This window comes from Colletotrichum fructicola (genome assembly GCF_000319635.2).
Source record: "Colletotrichum fructicola Nara gc5 chromosome Unknown KSG_Nara_v1_contig08, whole genome shotgun sequence".
NCBI classification, from domain to species: domain Eukaryota; kingdom Fungi; phylum Ascomycota; class Sordariomycetes; order Glomerellales; family Glomerellaceae; genus Colletotrichum; species Colletotrichum fructicola.
The window spans coordinates 1,785,888-1,806,997 of NW_027094058.1; the positions used below are offsets into that span (position 1 = coordinate 1,785,888).

Below are 21,110 nucleotides of genomic sequence, written 5' to 3' on the forward strand. Positions count from 1 at the left end.
GACTTTCTTTAACCTTTTAACCTTTCTTCTAACTCTTATACACACCTTCTATTAACTTGGCTATTTTCTTTATAGCTTATATTTAGTTTAAGCCTTCTATTAACTAAGCTAATATTCTTATAGTTCTATAGTTATTAATAATATCTTTAATTTAGACTTAATTAACTTATTAGCTATACTACCTTATTAAAGATATTATTAAGATAAGCGTAATAGCTAAAATTAATAGTAAATATAGCTACTTCTTCTAATAAGATTTACTAAAATAAATAAGTATAAGCTATATGTTACGGTCAGCTATCCGACAGTAGGGTCTGCTAACAGAAGCTGGGGATTGAGACGTAATAACAGTACACTTGGTCGTGGTCTGGGTCGTAGGTTGTAGGCTGTAGTAGATCGGTCTTCAGAGGCTAAGGTGATCAGTCTTAGACTCAACAAGTAATTCGCAGTGAAGGTAAGCTGAGAGTATCCGTGAGGATGAATACTAAGTTGATTGCTGAAGAGCTATGGAAGTCTGACCATGAGCCAGGCTCAGGGTCATACTATATACAAGTCTAATTCCGAACATGTTCCTTTGTACCTTGGGTCGATCTGGATCATTCTGATCCAGAATGATCGTTCGGCCCCCAAGTCGTGTTGGATCATATTGATCCAATATGATCGTTATCTTATCGTCACGTGACTTGGACCATAGTTCTTCCGTTTACCGAGTGAGTCCCTGTTGTTCCCGTGATCCTGCAGTACAAATGTCCTGTCCTAGCCGCCCGCTGCCTAAGTGGGTTGGTTATCTGTTATTCCTGCATATCGGGTCGTAACACTATAGCTATAACGTTAGCTTTTAAAACTATAAAGTAAAATATAGCTATAGTTATCTTATTTATAGGGTTTTATATATTAAAAAGCATTATTTTACTAATTATAATAAAGCTAGCTTTATAGTTAGTATTAAGTCTAGCGTTTTAAAGCATACTTTAGGTAAAGCTTTATAGTATAAAGCCTTATAGATTAAGTAGGATAAAATATAGTATAAAGTTATAGGAATCTAAGTAGTTTACTTATAAGTTATAAGAATCTAAGTAGTTTATATATAAGATAAGGAATAGGTTTATAGCTTAGCGTAAGTAGTAGCATCTTAAGTATATAGCTAAGATAAGTGTTACGACCGCTACAGTTGGTCACTGTAGGCTCGTAACTATATAGTGCAGAACAGGGGACAATGACAACGGATTTGTCATTATCGAAGCTTTTGCTTTGTGCCACAGTTGGTTGCCCTGACCCGCTCGTAACAATAAGCTTTTATATAGCTAACCTTATGAGGCTATTGTTACGACCCGTTATGCATGGATAACAGTTAACCGACCCACTCGGGCGTCGGGCGGCTAGGACAGGACATTTGTACTATGCAGGATCACGGGAACAACAGGGACTCACTCAGGAACGGAAGAACTATGGTACAGGTCACGTGATGATAAGGAATGAGCATAGATAAGGGACCCACAATGAGCGCTCAGTGGAGACTAGAATGAGCGCTCATCCCACTCTAGAATGAGCGCTCATAGTGACAAGGGGCACAGCGCTCATGAACAAGCAGAACTGTTCATATAAGACTTATATATATAGTATGACCCTGAGCCTGGCTCATGGTCAGACTTCCATAGCTCTTCAGCAATCAACTTAGTATTCATCCTCACGGATACTCTCAGCTTACCTTCACTGCGAATTACTTGTTGAGCCTAAGACTGATCACCTTAGCCTCTGACGACCGATCTACTATCAGCCTACGACCTACGACTCAGACCACGACCTCAGTGAACTGTTATAACGTGTCAATCCCCAGCTTCTGTTAGCAGACCCTACTGTCGGATAGCTGACCGTAACAGCTATCTCTATAAGTCACACAAGTGAGGCTATTAACCTTACTAGTAATAAAGCTATTATTAATATAATACTAAGAGCTATAATAGTATATACGTCTAGCATAGATACTTTTGCTTATACGTAGGCGGCTATAGTTAGGTTCGGCGTAGGTAGTTATTCTAGGTGTTACGAGCGGGTCAGGGCAACCAACTGTGGCACAAAGCAAAAGCTTCGATAATGACAAATCCGTTGTCATTGTCCCCTGTTCTGCACTATATAGTTACGAGCCTACAGTGACCAACTGTAGCGGTCGTAACACTAGGCCCCTAGGTATATACTACGATCTTCTTACTGGACGAAGCACTAGCCGAAGTGCTCTTACTAGATTTATCTACTGTGGACCCTCTTATAGGGTGGGCTATGAAACTTCTTTAACATCAAAGAATACGGAAGGGTAAGAAACCTCTATCTTCTCGACGAAGTTCCTTGGTTGCTGGAGAATGATGCAAGGGGGTCTCTTGCTTGGAGCTCCTAAAGATATTCGTTATTCCCACTTTTGCCTTCTGTCGCTAATGGGGTAGTGTAGTGATTGATATGGAGTCGCGCCCGATCGTATATCGTGTTGCCGTTGCTGGTGGCGGCCCGCTGAGCAGGAATTTGCCAAAAGCCATGCATGCGTATGAGTTGTGAAAAAAAGAAATGAATTGAGAAGCTAGCAGTCTTTATACCTAGGAAATACGTTACCCTTTTGGACCTCTCTCATCAGGATTACACGATTGAAATGGACATTCACCTTGTAAACTATACATTACCTTGATCGTATCCATCGCATCCCTAGAACCTTGAGGCAGAATTGGTTCAAGTCTCGAGGTTCGATGTTTTTGTCTATAACGATTCTGGTCGTGATATTTGTAACTTGTCGTAGTCTTTGGTGTTTGCACTGGCGAAGCAGATCGAAGCAAACCACCGTAGTCGAAGACTGATTTAAATATTGCGAAGCGTCACTCTACAGTTTCTCATCACTACCTACGTACCGTCCCCCCATTATTGTCTTGATAAATTGTTAATAATGTCGTCGAAAAGACCGTCGAGATACCTTCAGCCGACGATACATGGTATTGCAATACCGGCACAGCATATACATCAGAACCGAAAGTTCGAGACATCTCTCTACTACAGGCAGTGTCTATGACAGGATGTTCAAGATCCACCAAGCATGGGTATTAACGTCTCCTCAAATAGCTCTTGAGAACATCTTGAATGCGACGCAGGAAAACGGATCCAAAGTTAATGCCGTTGTTAAGTCCGATGTTGCTCCCTTGCCATGAACGACGGGCATCCCCATCCTACTTCGCGAACTCCGCAACTCCACCAGGATTGCCCATGATTGCTCCGATTCAAGCGTTTGAAACTCCGCGAACCCGTCACTAGACTTGCAGACCATTCTTTTGGTGACTGCTCCAGACACGCAGGATGTCCTGCAAATTTTATTGGCATTCGAAGGTGAGGGCAATCAAGGGCAGAGTCTGCAAAATGAAATGACAGCTCATAATAGAGCAGCTTCTTTGCTCCTAAAATGTCGGGATCACTCAACCCTGGTCTCAGAAGATATACTCCAAAATCTCAAATCCGACGTCGGCGATCCTCTAATTGCGACCTCGAATAGGCCAAGGATTCCCTGGTAACAATTGAGATCCACGCACCATTCTGCGGATGGATCCCGAGTCCACGTCCCCTATCCGCCGGAGCCGCGAACGGATCTTGGCATACACACAATTTGCCCTTTTGAGGCATTCTGATATCAGAGGTACTCAAATCACATGGAGTTTTTGGCACGAGTAAACAACCGTAGTGCGCAGACTGGGAAGTCGTGAGAAGCACAGGGCACAGACAGCCCCAGGTTTGAAGGTGTCCCAGCGACTGCCCTCCATGAAACCCTGCATGTGCTCTCGGACTTTACTCTACGCCCGCGAATCTAAGGTTTATCATACTGCCCGAGGTCAATCGATGAGTGGCATCATACGGTTAAGGTTGGTATAAAGGTGACGGAATCGAACGCGGACTGGCCGGTGTTCTGCCATCTCATCAGACCTCTCACTTCTCTACTCGATTCGAGCGGCTCTTCTCAGTCTAGCGCCGCTTCCAAGTCTACCCCAATAACCGCACATCGCACCAGTTCCCAACATGTCGGGCCTTCAAACTCTCTTCGCACCGGCTCCCGAGCCCAAAACAGAGCTCGGCCGCTATCGCGTGCTCTCCTCCACCGCCGGTGTCAGGGTCTCCCCACTCTGCCTGGGCGCCATGTCCATCGGCTCTGCGTGGTCCTCGTTCATGGGTTCCATGGAGAAGGAGGACTCGTACAAGCTGCTGGATGCGTTCGTCGACGCCGGAGGTAACTTCATCGACACCGCCAACAACTACCAGAACGAGGAGTCCGAGAAGATCCTCGGCGAATGGATGGCCGCTCGCAAGAACCGCGACATCATGTTCGTCGCGACCAAGTTCACCACCCAGTATCGCAAGCAAGAGCTCGGACCCGGCAAATGTGTCAACTACTCGGGCAATCACAAGAAGTCGCTGCACCTCTCGGTCCGTGATTCTCTCAAGAAGTTGCAGACCGACTACATTGACCTGCTCTACATCCATTGGTGGGACTGGACCACTTCTATTGAGGAACTGATGGACTCCCTCCACATCCTTGTTGAGCAGGGTAAGGTCCTGTACCTTGGTGTTTCTGATACACCCGCTTGGGTTGTTTCCGCCGCGAACACCTACGCCAGAGCTCATGGCAAGACCCCGTTCTCCGTATACCAGGGTCGCTGGAACGTCTTGATCCGCGATCTTGAACGGGAAATCATCCCCATGTGCCGCCAGTTTGGTATGGCGATCGCACCATGGGACGTCCTTGGAGGAGGTAAGCTGCAAACCAAGAAGCAGCTCGAGGAGCGCCAAAAGGCCGGCGAGGGTCTTCGTGCCATGTTTGGCCAGGGTCAGTCCGAAGAGCACCGCAGGGCCAGCGAAATCCTTGAGGAGGTCGCAAAGGAGCAGGGTACAGACAGTATCCAGCAGATTGCTCTTGCATACGTAATGCAGAAGGCGCGCTACGTTTTCCCCATCGTTGGTGGCCGCAAGGTCGAGCACCTACACGACAACATCAAGGCCCTCAGCCTTCACCTGACGGAGGACCAAATCAAGAAGATCGAAGGATACAAAGAATTCGAAATCGGCTTCCCTATGAACTTCATCCTGGATGATCCCCGAGAGGGGGGTCCGACACCTACTTTGGTGGCCGCGTCTGCGCCGATGGCGTGGCAGCGCAGCGGTAAGCCAATTGGTCATGAGTGAGTGCGGCACTTAAAAGAGGGTTTGCGGGACGAGGAACTCATGTCGCGATTGGTGCACCAAATTCAAATCAATTGTTGTTTTATTATCATTAAACATCTGGTCTTTTACATTCGTGAAGGTTTCGTGTCATCAATCGTGATGGATCTCAGCGTCAAGCCGATGATCTGCGCTGTCATGTCTCTAATAGTACATAATCCCACACAGCAGAACTCCTCATATCATATTCGGAAGCTTTGGAACTGGATATTCCTTGGGCTTTCCGATCAAGGTTTTCTGCGAATCTGCAGATCTCGAAGACCCGCCAGAGGTTGACGAAGACGCCCCTGCCGTTGACATGGAAGCTCCCGAAGACGCGAGATGCATCTTGTCTTCAGGAACCTCCACAGATCTGCGTGAAACTCTCTCTGAGCGTCTTGTCGACTTTCTGACCATCATCTTGATGGCTTCAGGGAGATACCGAGTCTTCACCGCAGTGTCTCGGAGTAGAACCCGTAGCACGGGCAGAGTTGCCACCATGATAGTGATGGCGGTCTCCGCAGCAGCCCACACAGCCAACTGTGCACCACCATCTGAAAAGCTGTCAGCGCAGTTCGCTGTTTGGTCTGAACATTTATGAAACTTACGAGAGAAGTCACCCGTTGTGTCGTTCACGGAGCGCATGTAAGACGCTTTCACAAACGCCGCGATTCCGGCGCTGGGTCGGATTAGCATCAGACACCATGGTTGCAAAGAAGGTTTACTCACAGTACTCCCATGCTAAGAGCAACAGATACACCGATTTTCTCCTTTTTGCTGAGAGTGAGTCCGGACGATTCTTCGGCTGGTGTCGGGCGCATGAGAATCATCCAAGGAATAGCAGCTAGGGCTAGATCGAGAAGGCCCGAGTATACTGCGAGAGAGAGAGAGTCAGTACGGTTTATCTAATCTGAATCGAATATTGCGGAGGAAACTTACCACTGACGAAGATTCCAAACGACACCACCCACTTCAAGTCGTAACATGTTCCGTCGCCAAAGGGCTTCCACCTCTTCTCAAGAGGCACGCAGCCGATCCAGAATGATAGGGAGGCAAAGGCGAAGAGGATGTTCATCGATATAATAGAGAACCAAACAAATGCCTTCTTCCATCCCTCACACATACGCAAGAGTGAGATGGCAAAGGCTGTTTTGCTCCAGACCTGACCGACGAAGGAGCATGTGATAGAAGACAAGCCTACGATGGCAAGCGTTGTAATGTTATCGATCGTAATGGGAAACCCTGGTCGTCCAAAGCGAGACTTGATGATGAACTCATTCAGTGTAGCGTCTCCAGCTAGGACAACCTGATGCCATGTTAGTGACTTTGATGACCTGGCGTGGCTTGTGGTACTTACCCAGGAGGCTATGAGAAGGCCATCCTCGAACCTGAACTTCGTATACGAATATGATATCTTGCAGTATATCCTCAAGCCAAGGAAGACAGCCGAGAGAACAACGAGGATCCATAACACCGTCTGGATCCCTTCAGCAGTAGCGTCATCGTCGGCTCGAATGTTGAGTGAGAGCGTCGTCGTATCAAGGTCCGCCGTAGATAACTGCGTCGTGTTGATGGACAGTGCCAAGGAGCTCAACGCTTGCGCCCGGCTTCTTGGACAATCAGGACATCCGTGAGGAGGCACGACGGCCATCGTTGGTATCCGTGCTGGTTACCGATCGTTGAAGTGATAGCAGCAACCTCATGGCAGACACACCTAGCGCATCTCTGACGACGATCGAGGTGGGTCACAAGCCGTTGTTATAAGATCAACTGAATATGCGTTACGTCTATCAACGACGAGAATCCGATGTCACCCTCCTTCTTCGCCTTCGATGGGACCGGCGAGCAGCGCCGTTTCATTATGTACCACGTGGAGACCGTGGACCATTCGAGGACTTGACAAGCATCTTGCCAGGATGTCCATGACCAGATGGGTCTGCTTCCCAACATGATTTCGCATCACGGCACTGAGGCGGACGTGGCAGCGTCCGATCGAGCACAGATCAAGTCTTTCGATATCCGCCGGTGGGCAGAAATGGAGGCCTGAAAGGCAAAGCGCAGGCTAGTGTTTACGACTTTCTGGAATCCGTGCATGAGAGCGGGATATCCACAAGCCTGAATCTCATAGGACGGAGACCCCCCTTCGGCCATCTGGAGCGATGCTATGATTGCCAAGGGGTAGTCGACTCTTTGACCTCCTTCGTCTTGACTTGCCAGCATCGCCAGGCACAGAGTTGTGGAGCCTTTCTGTGTCTCCTCGCTTTCTCTATCCACACGATCCCCGTACGGCTGATCTAGGAACCTATCATCACTTCCTTTTGAGTTATCACCACTGTCACAGCCGTGTCGCGTCTGGGGAGAGATCCCAGTGTGCACGGTCTGGTGGTGGTTACTACGGCCTTGTCTTCGAAAAGCTTACTTCTTCAACGGATGGGAGGCGTAGTTTAGTCAGGGTATTCCCGGATTCCCGTCCAGCCCTCCATGGGCGGCAACTCCTGAGCTTGTGCTCCGCCTCACGGGCAAATGTCCTGGCGGTATCGGATTCTGGGTCGTCTGTTATCCTTAATCCGGAATGCCGCACTTCCGCTGCACATTTACTGCACGATTTTCTCCCATCTTTAGGGCCAACGATTTCTCGATTTCGCGGCAATGGTGGAAAGGTAAGGAAACGATAGCACTAGTGCAGGAACAGCCCTATGACTTGCGCATCGTGCTTGGAGCTAGGCGAAGCTACTGTTCCCGTGCGGGGGAACCAGCTTCCCTTCAAGGGTAATACCCAGTATGCGCCTTATTCAGTCGTTGTATGATCACCGTAAGAGGCAGGTGAACGTGTATAAGACAGTTCACTATGACGAACCATCAGCTTAGCTACTGTAGGATACCTCGCCCTGTCATCACGATTCAGCTCTTCCCCACCCGCGTGTTTCCGAGTTGCGGCGGGCTTTCCCACACGGTTTGCGGCTCTGCCCCAGGTTACCTTACCTGCACAACATTACCGCAGACGAGTCGCTCCTCTGCTTGATGGGATGAAGAACCGCCGACACAAGCGGCAAAGTACGCTTTCCTTCATGAAACCCTGCGGTTTTCTGTCCGCTGTTGAGTCCGTCCACTAGGCCGCTGCGCGCCCCCTCCACCTGCGACAAATCGGGAATTGTTTGTGCCGGTGATGGGATCATCTAAAGAATGGAGTCCTCTGTAAGCGCCTTCAACTGTCGACGATGTGAGTCCAGAACACAGCTTCGCATGGGCTGGTTCGTCGTTGAGAAACCCAGATCTTCGAGCCGAGTGTGTCATCGAAACATCAGAAGTTTCCACGGGAAAAACGGCCACCACGGCGCCATCGAGGAAAGAGCACGGTCTTAGTTGAAGCTGCACAGACATATTTTATGGGAGATATTATATGGCCAAGTCGTCTCCCGCGTTATAGATGCACGGCATTTTTAGCTCCTCGCTATCCATGCACCTCAACTTTGCGTCTGATGACTCATTTATTATACATCTCTGCATATCTGAAAGGTTCGTCGTTCATACACCAGGCTTGAGCTGCAGCCTGCAGGCTTGGCTTGGTCCTTGCAGCGTCAATCTCTCGGTTTCTCATGTCAGCTCTGAGAGAGCTGAAACCCCGGCAGGGTATCCACAGCTCGGCTCGCTGCGCTCATAGGAGGAAGCTGCCCCTTTCTCTTCGCCAGCTACCCGAGGGATAAGCATATTTAACCTCAACGGCAGGAGCCTTGCAGCTATTAGCGCCGATGATCGTGCATATTTGACGCGTCTTGGCTATAATAGCTCATCCCTGAGAGCCTGAAGTGCCGCAGGGAAGCAAGCAGTAACAATTTGCCCACCTGTCGGCTGCAGCTGTGCCATCGGGATATGAACCGCGGGCTTTGAACTCAAAGGCTGCTGCTACTCCAATTAGACCAACTGCTGGCAGCAGCGCCGACTTCACATCTCCCGCCGGCCGCTTTTCGAGACCCGTGTTGCCGAGAAATCCCAACCCCCGAATCCTCGTAGCGAGGGCGTTCCGTCGATATAGTTGCCAAGTTGATGGCCATGTTTCTGATAATGTCGATCAAGTCAAAGACTCTTCGGAGTGAGTAAAATGTAATCAGGGAGGAATTCTTCGCCGAGGTGGTGTGTCCAGAGCTCGGAGAGCGAGAAAAGGTCCGAGCAATGAGGGGAACTCATGAACATCACGATGAAAGCGTCAATGAGACAATATCGTAGATCAGTTCAAAGCGACTTTGGACGATATTCGACCCTATTCTCCGCCGGCGCTAGCTCAAAATCGTGAGTGCGGTGCAGTTGTGAACTAGTTAATCGCAAACACCGGCCGCGTCGACGAGGAGCTAAGACGAAAAATACCGTTGCTGGTTGGGCATCACCCGAGGCATCTGACCAGACGCAATCGAACCAGACGAACTCAACTGAACATGTGGAATGAGACTGGCATCTGAGGGCCAATCTGTGGAGGACGGCCAACCATAGCTCCTTCGACGCGCTGCGGGCAAGACGCGCCTCTACGAAATTAGAAACTGATACATGCAGGTCATAGCCTTAAGTGGTGCCGTTATCCATCCACATCGGATTTTTTGGTCTCGCTGTGAGGGGGAAGCTTGTACGTCGCCAAGAAGCGAATGATCTGCTGCGGCCGCCCAAGAGATTCGCCTGCTGAGCACAATCTGACGAGATCTGTAGAAAATCTAGTATGTGTTTCTCGCCTAATTGGCAGCGTACTCGCGGTGTCAAAACACGCGGCGTACTGAAATATTCTAGAATGGCCCGGGCCGTAGCAGCGTACTTGAAGTGTCAAACAAGTCAGAAGTCAAGCTCAGCCCCGTTTTTGATTAGGTTTAGAAACTTTCAATCATGTCTCGACCTCTTAGATCGCTCTGCGCCGTGACATCGTGCAATTTGGCCGAAATACATGACACCTTTTGGCAACGGTAATGAGGCCATCGTGTTGCACGTGGTTGGACTGTCAACATTTGACAGATTGGTCGGCCGAAACTGAGTGCTTGACAGCCGTCTTATCCGTGCCAGCTGCTGTGCGTGTCATGGCGCTGATAGAAACGTCGGTGGCTTGTCAACTCGCAGTCTAGTTTGGAGCTAGTCATCTTACATGTCGCTAAACTTGGCCTAACCATTATGGACTTTGCCCCAGATCTCCAAGATCTGCAGCGATTGTATCCTACACAGCCCTGGGCGATTTAGTGGCAAAACGGATTGCATTGGATCAAGCGATTAACTTGACTAATTCTTGATGTTTGATGTGTTGGTGCACCGCAGACTCTTCAAAGACCAAGAATGGGGCCGCCAGGTCTGACAGCAAGTGACCTATCACGTCGCCGCTAATTAGCCTGGTGATTTCGAAGTTGCGGCGCAGCAGCTGAACAGAATTCCAACGTGATTCGGTTAGGCTGCCATATTAATGGTAGCTCCATTTCGAGCTCGAGTACTTAACAGCGTGGCATAATTCCAGCTGATCAATCTAGAAGATATTAGATCGCCAACCAAAGTCCGATTTGAACAGCAAGTAGGTGTTCGACATATATGTTAGAGTGTAATGCAGTGCTGATATTGGCCAGGGCCACAAGATAGCATTCATCAACATGGTTTTCTGGAAGTCATCAGCCAAGGAGGGTGGCGACGAAGACACCCCCAAAAAGTCGCTCTACCAACGCTATGAAGACAAGAAGAACGGCCGCGACAAGGTCATTTCAGACGAGGACCTCCTGAAGTACACTGGCAAGACGAGAGAAGAGATAAACTCGTGGGCAAAAGATCGACCGGGCGTCGCAGGAAATCAGGCCGCGGGCACACTTGCTGCCGGGCCTGCAACGGGATTTGGTGGCATGGCGACAGCCGATGGCTTCGGCGGATGGGGGACTGATGCGGGGTCGGAACCGAAGTATCCGCCGCAGCAGAAGACGACTCGGGCGGAAGGTGGTAGTGGTGTCGAGTCGTCAAAGTAAGAAGTGTCACGATGGTTGCGAAAACGACGACGACAACAACGGCAGGGTTATTATTAGAAATGGTCATGGCAGATAACGTTCAGACGTGTGGGCCCGTTCATCGCGTGGTATCCTGGGATGCGGTGGAGCTTGGAAACACTCGTTCGTCCGGAATAGTTTTATCTACTGTCTCATAAGATGATATGATAATGACCACGCCCTATGCATAGCAATTATTCAGAAACTGCCTTCGTGTATCCTCAATCGTTTCTGGTTACCGTCGGTGCACGACAGCTGCAATCCAAAGTGATGATGCATACATCAGACGGGCTGTTGTCACTTTGGTTTGCCAAGAACTTGCTGAAGGTAGTCACAAAGTATCTTTAACAAACAGAAACATTGCGGACAAGTAAGCTTGTTGCCCAGTATTGCCAAGTGAATGAGTGTAGATCATCATTGATATGTGAGATCATTGGGAGCTGGGAGCTTCACCTTTGGATGCCGCCGCCTGCGTGACCCCATGACGGCCAAACAAGGGTGTAAATGCTTTCTATGCGCAGATAAGGGTCTCATCCTTTCAGCCCTACGATTATTGGCGACTCAGAAATGTTCTGTGATGTTCGTGAAAGCCGCGTTCTGATTAGTCGGAGCTTGTTGTAACCGAGGCGAGCCCTGGATCCGAAGAGGATAGTAGCCCTGCTAGATAACTTCGTTTTGGCACCTCCATGTCGTTTCTAGCATTATGCCATCACATGTTTGAAACAAAGTTCGACATGCTAGATTATTCACAATCTTGAGTTGACCTGAGTCAGTTCTTCCAGCTCCAAGTACGGGCAAGCTGAGAGGGAGACTGATATGTTAGGCTACTCACTGCCCCTACCTAGTCAAAGACACCTTAAAGGCGGGGTTTGATTAGATTCCGCAGAGACAGGCTGTCATGCGTGTTCTCACCTACCATTACCCACCTTGTGCGTATGTCGTTCCTTTTATTTGGCGATGGCCTAGACAACCAAAGAATGACCCACGTCACGTCTTGCTAGCAACACACCATTCCATAGTCATGTACTCTTTCTCATTAAGCTCGTTCTGATGGCTGATCAGAACATATGTACCTTAAGATAATACTATCTCGATGACGTTACGATCATTCAGTCGAATCGTACAACCCTGCGCGCGAAAAGATGGGCGTTGGCCAAACATCCTCTCAACCATAGCTATTTTCATTTGGTCCTTTATGGGACAGTTTCTTGGCCTTGGATTTGGCATCATTTCAAGCCTTGGGCTTGTTCTTGAGCTCGACTCTCAAGTGCATGCCGTCAACAGGCTTCGAAGTAACCAGATCGGTCTATTACATTGCGAGTCAGTAGGAGCACGTTGTGAAGCGGCGTTCATAATCAGTGCGGTACTTACAGAGAACAGGGTTCCCTTGGTCTTGTAGTATCCTCTGTCATCGAGTTGAGGCTTTCCATCTTCCGTGAGATCCAGCTCGCCCAAGCCAACCTTGACAAACTCGAAATGTCTCGCGATAATCGCCAGCACAACCTTGGACTCCAGGTTTGCAAGCTCGGATCCGGTGCAGCGTCTAGGACCTCTCTCATACGGTCTGAAGGAGCTGTCGGGGATGTTGGCAGCGTCGGGGCCGAGCCAGCGCTCGGGTCTGAACTCATCCTTGGTCTCTCCGAAGATCTTGGGGTCTCTCTGAATGATGTAGGCTCGCGGGCTCAAGCAGAGACCGTCGACAACAAGGGGCTGGCCATTGGGCAGGGTGATGGTGTAGTTGGCACCTTTGGGGGCGACACGAGCGGTGGTTCCGGGCGGGTGAAGACGCAGGGCCTCCTTGATGATGGCGTCGGTGTCTAAGTGGATCAAATGTCAGCATTCTCAATGTCGCATCAATGATGAGTGACACTTACAAGGGAGTCGGGCCAAGAGCTTTCCGGCCTGGGGACCAGAGAGCTGCTCGATGACGGACTTGGGGCTGGGGTCGGGACCGAAAACCTCGTCGAGCTCTTCCTTCAGATCCTTGGCAGACTGCGGACGTCTGTGAAGCTCATAGAAGCACCACTGCAGCAGAATACTGGTCGTGTCGTGGCCGGCAAACAGGAATCCTCGGCATGTGTCGCTAGTCTGTTGGAGAACCTCGGGGGTCAATACGTCGATGTCGTGAAGACTCAAGGCTGCTACACTGCGGGATGCAGTCGCGAGGCCGGCCTTGAAGTCTTTGTGCTGTCTGATGATCTCTTCCTTGAGGATGGCGTCGAGTTCCTTGTCGAGACGTCTGATCTTGCGCTCGTTCTCCGAGAAGTATCTCCGAAGCCAGTGCTTGCCCAGCTCGCGCTTGATGTAAGCGTGGGACAGGGCGCGGTATGTCGTCAAGACCTTGCTTTGCTTGCCCTCAACCTGAGCGTTGAGGTCCATGTCGAAAGTCACAATTCCGATGACGTCGAAAGCCAGGTTCGTCGTGTACTCATCAATGTTGAAGGCCTCTCCGGAAGCAGCCTTCTCCTCCATCAAGTTAATGAAAAGCTCCGTCTTGTCCAGAATGACCTTGACCAGGGAAAGAAGATGCTGAGGCTGCATGCCGGGCAGAATTCTCTTGCGAAGACCCTTCCATTCCTCGCCGTCAGTGGTGACAAGAGATCGTGCTCCGACCAAAGGAGCAAGATCCTGCATAGCCGGGTGCTTGGGGACACTAGTGCTGTACTGCTTCGTGGGCTTGGTGACCTGCTCTGCGACATCGTTGTTGAGAATGAAGAGAATCATGAAAGACTCCATCGGGCGCCAATCAACCAGGAGAACGGGAGGGAAGCCAAGCTTCTGAGCTTGCTCGTAGAGGAGTTCATCTACAAAATCATTCATGTTAGCGACTCTCGAAGATGTTTCAATGTTCGCCATTCGCTAGCAAGCGGCGATGGCTGCCTGCGCGGAACGTACCGAAAGACCTTCGAGGGTCGCCTAGCGCAGCGGCCTTCTCGATCCATGGCCAATGTCCTCTGTTCGGGTCGGCCTCCTCAGGTTGCGGGAAGTGTGAAAACAGCTTGATGTCGAGGGGATCAGCCTTCGACCTCCTCAGGTAGAAAACCACGGCGAGCGGGATAGCCGCCAAGATGAGAAGCTTCCATTGCAGGAGGGGAGCTAGAGAAGCCGCGTCGAGCTTATTGAAGACGCTGAGCAAAGCCATCTTTCAATCTGGGGGAGCTGCACCGACAGCTCGACTTGCCCGCGAATGAATGAGAAACGGTGGCTCAGGATGGAATGCCCAAACTATCCAAAATTTCTGGCTGCGCCATTTTTGGAGGGGTACAGCAGGTATATATTGGCCGAGGAAAAAAATAAACCACCCATGTAACTGTGTGCTTATGACGAGCGTCGCAACGGGCTCCGACGATGGACGATCGTCGGTAATGCCACCCTAGTCGCTGTGCCTTGACGAGGGTTCTTCAACAGCAACCCATGTGAAATGGTGCTGTACGTACTGGACAACAGGTACAAGCAGCTCTCCGGCTGCGAGTCCACCAGTTCTCCAAAATTTGCCCAGACAAAATTTCCTGATTGGAAAGAAGCGTCAGCATCCCCTCCTCATTGAGCAGCTCGCCCGCACGCCGAGTACATCTGGCAGTTGACGGGAAACGCCGCCCATTGCCGTGGCTGGGGGAAATGAACAGCCCACTACCCGTTGTGGGGTTCATCCATCCCGCTTTCCAGTTAAATTGCGGTTAAATCGACGTAATGCCAAGCCCCGGTGTGGATGGGCCTGTGGGTGGAAAATTCTTCAATGGCGAGACTCTGCGATGCAGCTCCTCGAATCAGATGCATCTCATCTAATCTGATGGCATCTTATCTGATCCGATGTACCCTCCGATGTTACCTTCCTCATACAAAAGCGGGTCATTAGCGGGAATCCGAACCCTCAATGCGCCGACCACGGCATCCCGGAGACATCCGCATGCAGCTGTCCTCAAAAGGGCTGATGGCGCCGTCTCTGTCCCGGTCGCAAAATTATGTGTGCTTCGTGTGCATCTGTGGTTCGAAAATGGCTGCCCTGATCTGATAGCATCGATGATAGCCTGCCATGCTGTCAGCAAACCGTCTGAACCTTAACCAAATGTGGGTGTCTGTACATCGAGAGCGGAGTCAAGCTTGTGAAGAACATACGAGCTGTGCTCCAGTCCAATCAAAGCCATGGACTGGCAACTTGTGCGGAGAAATCTGGGTCAACTTCCTGACGCCATCTGCGCTAGCGGCCGGCGGGATGCCTAAACACGAGAGGGTGTGAACTAGATTGTTCACATCTCGAGTCCAGGTATTGAAGCAATTCAACCAGGCCGTTGTAAAGGTACTTTTGGGAGCTGTCTTCAGGTTTTTGCCATCTAAAGATATAGAAATGTAGTTCTGCTTACCTGCGGAAAAGCAGCCCGGTTTTGAGACATTGATAGTGACATCAATCACACATCTTGTCCTTAACTACCCTGACAAACGTACAGTTCGCCAGTGCAGATCAATTACCTTTTCATCTTCAAAGAACTTACTGGATTCTCTTCGGGGGAGACTTGTTAACTTGTAACATAGGTCTTCACTATTTAGAAGTAGACCTTGCTCGTTCAAGCCTCAAGATCTTCGAGACCCCGATCATTGACTGCCCGGACTGACGATATTGAGCTTTTGCGTCCCGAACATCTGCTTGGTAAAGGACGAGCCTCATACGCCTCCCGAACGTTCGGGTCGTTGGGGCCTTCGCCATCCTTGTCATACAGTTGCCAAGCGGGGTTTCTCCAAGAACCCGTCGGCGATCCCACATCGGATAGCATTTCACATAGGGCCATGCTCTTATCAGTCGGCAAGGATTTCTGATTAAGGCATTTGATGTTCAGCTATGGACAGATAGAATTACTTGTTTTCTTCGGAAGCTCCCAGTATGGTAATTGCACCCATGCAGCATGCAGTCGCAGAATTGACAATGAACTAAACTCATAGAGAATGAGTGGTTTTTCAGTTGCACGCTTTGTTTGTCACAATCTTAAATAGGCGAGAGGGCGAGTGTACTGGCCAAGCTCATAACATAGATATAGATATGGATGACTGTTTCGCTTGTAGCGAATTATGACTAACTGATGTGAAATTGTTTCATCACGGCCTTCTTTTGCACGTAGATTGAAAGATATTGCTGTTTTGGTGTAAGGTTCTGGGGCCAATCTTGTTTTGTTGGTCGCGTCGGGGGGCTCTCAGCTATGTTGGTCGGCGCTGCATGTTGGTGTGGCTAGGTAGATAACTCGGTGGCCTACCCGACATAGTCTAGGCAGCATTCAAAGTCGAAGTCAGGAGTTTCTTTCAATCGTGTTCTATGAAACTTCATAGCTTGGTATGTACGTTCATTACGGAGATCTGATTTCTCTCGTAAACTTTGCTTCCCCTCCTTGATTTCTTATGGTCCAAAATATTCAGTTGAAATAGACGACCTCAAACGACCGTCGATGAGAAGACAAAAGTGCATTGAAGGCTTGTTTCCCTCAAAGACAGAGGTATACAGTGATTTTATATGCAATTCACGTTCCCCTTTGACCAGAGTGGCCTGAAACGATGAACCTTAAGATTTTCTTCAGCACGACTTACTCCATGAACTGTTCCATGTCGCTACCGACACACAGCCTCCATACACTATCACGAACCTACGCAATGGCTACGGAATAAGAGACACCAAAGTTCTTGACGAACTTTGCGTGTGGACAAATCCGAATCTAGTGCAGGAAAACTAGTACAACTATTTTGTTAACTATACCACATAATCATTTGACAATCCACTAAGTTGCTTCGACTATTTCAGCATTTATAACCGTCTGTAGAACGCCTGTTATTAGAAGTATGGAGATATCCCTCGCCTTGCCTATGTTTCTCACAGTCATCCTTGACAATGGAATTTATTTCGTTCGTGTGCCATCAGTGCTGAAGCACTGAGACACCATAGTCAAAAATGCGTAGTTCGGCCAACTCTCTCTCCGAAGGATGGTTTATCAGCCGCTGAAAGCCCATGTTTCGGTTTTCAAGATAAGCCCGACACCAGACTTGATGTCACTACGTCCGGCATCGACTCATGTCTCTAGCATGTGGGTATATCCTTGGTTGGACTGAATTCTCAAGGATCTGAGTCTCTTTGGCTAAGTGATGCACCAATTACCGCCCTCTTTGGTGCTAACACCTCCACGTCCACTGGGCCATGGCAGTTAACTCTATGTGTTGTACATCTCATGCTTGGTAATAACACTCTTCAATTATGCTGCCGGTTACATAAGCCTTCGTCGAAACGAAGTCTTATCTGAGAATCGCTTATTTCAGTTTGTCACCACAACCAGCTCCAGCAGCGTCCTTAGAAGCTTAAGCTAAACCTCTTCCTCTGGTGGTAGAGACAATATCTTGCGGGACCTACAGAATGTTAAGTTACTACGTACGCTTTGGGTTTGCTCGTGTTGGTGAAATGTCCGAATCACAATATTCCACAGATCGCTTCACTGTCCTGGGTGACCTAGACGAGATTGAGCCGACGACGTGCCGGTAGATAATTGCATGTGGTGCAAGACTGCCAATTAGTTGCTGAGGAATTCAGTTTTCATGTGACAGCACTTGCTCTTTTAGATACCTTCACATGTTCAATGTTTGGATAAGATGATAACAGCGGGTTCTAGGTTTGTTGAGATGCTACCTAACTGTTCGTGTTAGATACCCGACACCTTCATCAGATAGCCGGGGTACCACGCGGTTTCCAGACTTGTGATGGTGACTTCCATCATTGAATCCACAAGTGCATGTGATTTCGGGTGTTACTTTCATGGCATTTGGACCAATGACCCTCTGGGTCCTGCGAAGATAACACTAACGGTATGGCAGTCTCACTGAGCCCTGTAGTCAGCGGTTTCGTCGCCGTAACTTTCCGATTCTTATCGAGATGAGGCTAGACCTCAAGAAGATTTGACGAACACGTGTGGGAAGCCGGACACCCGAACATCTATCGGGATGGGAACGGGACGTGACGTTGACGGGAGCTTAACTCAAATCACGTTCGAGCCTCAAGATCACATGTAAGAGGCCCGAAACTGTTGAGAACCATGAGCTTGATCAATCACACTTCAGAATGTGAGAGCAAGAAACCAGAATTGAATCCAGCTCCGCATATCCTTTCAATCACAAGCCAAATTCTCGTGGTCTGACGTCTTCTGTGTCATCTGTGATAAGCAACGACACGCGAAAATATGCTTTGCAGATGCAGAATCTAGAGAATTGCGTAATCTTTCAGTTGAGGCCTACAATGCGCTTTCAGTTGGACAGTTCCACGGCAAGTCATCCCGGATGATTTTATGCTACAACTTCAAGTACTGAGTTTCGACCCCTGAGTCATTTACGGCTGTACATGTACTAATGATAATGAAGAAGCAATGAATGAAATATTTAACAAATGCATATCGCCACCCGAGGTCAATATGTGCTATTCAGACGTAGCGCTCCTGCTTTTGGAAAACTACCTACTCAGATAATTACACAATAACGATTCCAAGTCCTGTACTGTAATGACAATGGCTGTCGCAAGTCCCATCAGACCTACGCCTCCCTCCATGGGTCTTCGCTCTCAGAGATCCACCCACCGCCTCAATCAGATTGAGAAAATCCGCGCCAATGGAATCGGCGATCTAGTTGACTTGCCTCAACTGGTGGTTTGTGGAGATCAATCGGCCGGCAAAAGTTCTGTTCTCGAGGGCATCACTGGCATCCCTTTCCCTCGTCAGGAGGGTCTCTGCACTCGTTTCCCCACTGAGATTACGCTTCGTCATTCCACTGGCGCTTTCCGCTGCACAGCAACCATCAGGCCTCATGCTGGCCGGCCCGCCGGGACCTCTCAAATTCTCCGCGGCTACCAGCGTGAGATGAAGGAGGATCTATCAGATCTTCCTACCGCCATCGAGGAGGTCTCAAAGCTCATGGGAATCCGCGGGTTTACTTCCTCCAATGACGATTCCGCCTTTGCCTCAGATGCTCTCCGAATTGAGATCACTGGGCCTATCGGACTGCAACTCAGCGTAGTTGATCTCCCTGGTCTAATCTCCGTTGCAAACGAGGAACAGTCGGAGGCCGACGTCGAAGCGGTCCACAGTATGGTCCGGCGCTACCTTCAAAGCACCCGGACAATCATCCTAGCTGTCGTCCAAGCCGGCAACGACGTTGCAAATCAGGGCATCATCAAGATCGCCCGTGAGTATGACTTGGATGGTCAGCGTACTGTCGGCATCATCACAAAACCTGACCTCATCAACGCCGGCACTGAGGCGAAACTAGCCAACATCGCCAAGAACAAGGATTCAATCAAGCTTAAGCTTGGATTTTTCCTCCTCAAGAACCCTAGCCCTGTCGAGATGGAGGCTGGAGGAGATGCTGCCACCCGCTCCAAACGGGAGATGGAATTCTTCTCTTCCGGTGCCTGGAAGACTCAGAAACTCGACATGAGCCGTGTCGGCGTTGACAATCTCAAGTCTTATCTCCAGGACCTCTTAGATGCTCATCTGGAAAGAGAGCTTCCCAAGGTCAGGGACGAAATAAGACGGGTGCTCGGTTCAACAGAGGATGATCTCAAGTCTATGGGTCCCGAGAGACGGTCGCTCAACGACATCCGTTCCTTCATGACCAACCTCAGCATGCGCTACTATCAGCTCGCCGAGGCTGCATTGGCTGGCAACTACCACAGCACCGACCAACAATTCTTCTCCAAGGACAGTGGCACCCGTCTTCGCGCCATCGTCCATCAGGAGAATGGTAACTTTTCAGCGGAGATTCGCGACCATGGCCACAAGAGGCAGATAGCAGATGAAGCCCGCCCAAGGAAGTCTGGAACATCTACACCTGACGGACTGCAAATCGTTGTCACCAAGGAGGACATGATCGATTGGATTCACACGGTAAGTCAATATGCCCAGTCTGTCAAATTCATTGTGCTTGAGCTAACTTCAACAGACCTACCTTCAAACCAGGGGACGCGAGCTGCCCGGGAATTACAACCATGTACTTCTCGCCGAATTATTTCATGAGCAATCCAGCCCGTGGCGTGATATTGCCGAGCGGCACGTTTCCACCGTTTTTGACCGAGTCTCCAAGTGGGTTCACCAGGCCATCACCCGCCTCTTTCACGAGGAGCACCTCCGCAGGGACATTGACGCTATATGTCAACGGAAGCTTGAAGACTCTCGCGAGAAAGCTTTTGAGGAGCTCAACAAGATTATTGCTGATGAGGAGCGCCATCCCATCACGTACAATCATTATTATACAGACAATATACAGCAGGCGCGCAGCGACTCGCAAAAGTCGGCTTTCCAGAGCGCTCTAACATCGACCCTAAGCAACGGTTGGTCTGGCAAGATGAACAGTATCACGGAAGCTTCCCAGATGGAGAAGTTCTTGGATTGTCTGCAACCGAAGATCTGTGTGGATATGGACGAGCAAGCTTGCGAGGAGGCGCTCGCGGGCTTGAATGCGTACTACAAGGTTTGTGGGTCCCTTCCTCACTTTGTAGTGGCTCCTGCTAACCAGCATCTCAAGGTCGCAATGAAGACTTTTGTCGACAACATATGTAGACAGGTTGTGGAAAGACACATCTTGTCGCCCTTGCCAGAAATCTTCTGGCCAGCCACTGTTTCTCAGCTTTCTGACGACGAGCTCGTGAGGATCGGCACCGAGCCCGAGAAGGAGATTGCTCGGCGACAAAAGCTCAGTGCCTCTGCCCAAGGGCTGCGAAGCAGCTTGGTAGACTTGCAGAGCATCTCAGGTTAGCTTGTGCCTGATATTTGTGTGTTTTGTAAGAAGATGGCCTGGGTAGATCGAGTGCTTGCTGATTCCTGCAGGTGGTCCTTTTGCTAGACGTGCTAACAAACTACTGCTGGTACTACTGGGAATAGATGCTGCGCTGAC

At 49.6% G+C, this 21,110-nt stretch overlaps 5 protein-coding genes across 5 annotated transcripts; 3 read left to right on the forward strand and 2 right to left on the reverse strand.

Annotated features, from left to right (window-relative positions):
• Positions 1-4,041: 4,041 nt before the first annotated feature.
• CGGC5_v013565 (putative aryl-alcohol dehydrogenase AAD14) lies at positions 4,042-5,202 on the forward strand (the record flags this gene model as incomplete). Its single annotated transcript, XM_032036322.1, has 1 exon — positions 4,042-5,202. One exon carries the CDS (start codon positions 4,042-4,044, stop codon positions 5,200-5,202), a length of 1,161 nt encoding a protein of 386 aa, XP_031884945.1.
• Positions 5,203-5,415: 213 nt separating this feature from the next.
• Positions 5,416-6,868, reverse strand: CGGC5_v013566 (uncharacterized protein; the record flags this gene model as incomplete). Its single annotated transcript, XM_032036323.1, has 5 exons — positions 5,416-5,771; positions 5,826-5,896; positions 5,947-6,091; positions 6,157-6,523; positions 6,575-6,868. 5 exons carry the CDS (start codon positions 6,866-6,868, stop codon positions 5,416-5,418), a joined length of 1,233 nt encoding a protein of 410 aa, XP_031884946.1.
• Positions 6,869-10,521: 3,653 nt separating this feature from the next.
• On the forward strand, positions 10,522-11,189 carry CGGC5_v013567 (uncharacterized protein; the record flags this gene model as incomplete). Its single annotated transcript, XM_066152943.1, has 4 exons — positions 10,522-10,534; positions 10,601-10,648; positions 10,713-10,750; positions 10,803-11,189. 4 exons carry the CDS (start codon positions 10,522-10,524, stop codon positions 11,187-11,189), a joined length of 486 nt encoding a protein of 161 aa, XP_066007773.1.
• Positions 11,190-12,438: 1,249 nt separating this feature from the next.
• On the reverse strand, positions 12,439-14,349 carry stcS-1 (putative sterigmatocystin biosynthesis P450 monooxygenase stcS; the record flags this gene model as incomplete). The annotated part of the gene is made up of 4 exons (XM_032036326.1): positions 12,439-12,513; positions 12,579-13,024; positions 13,082-14,011; positions 14,103-14,349. 4 exons carry the CDS (start codon positions 14,347-14,349, stop codon positions 12,439-12,441), a joined length of 1,698 nt encoding a protein of 565 aa, XP_031884997.1.
• A 4,381-nt stretch (positions 14,350-18,730) lies between these two features.
• On the forward strand, positions 18,731-20,972 carry mx1 (Interferon-induced GTP-binding protein Mx1; the record flags this gene model as incomplete). The annotated part of the gene is made up of 3 exons (XM_032036327.1): positions 18,731-20,104; positions 20,160-20,687; positions 20,742-20,972. 3 exons carry the CDS (start codon positions 18,731-18,733, stop codon positions 20,970-20,972), a joined length of 2,133 nt encoding a protein of 710 aa, XP_031884996.1.
• Positions 20,973-21,110: the final 138 nt, after the last annotated feature.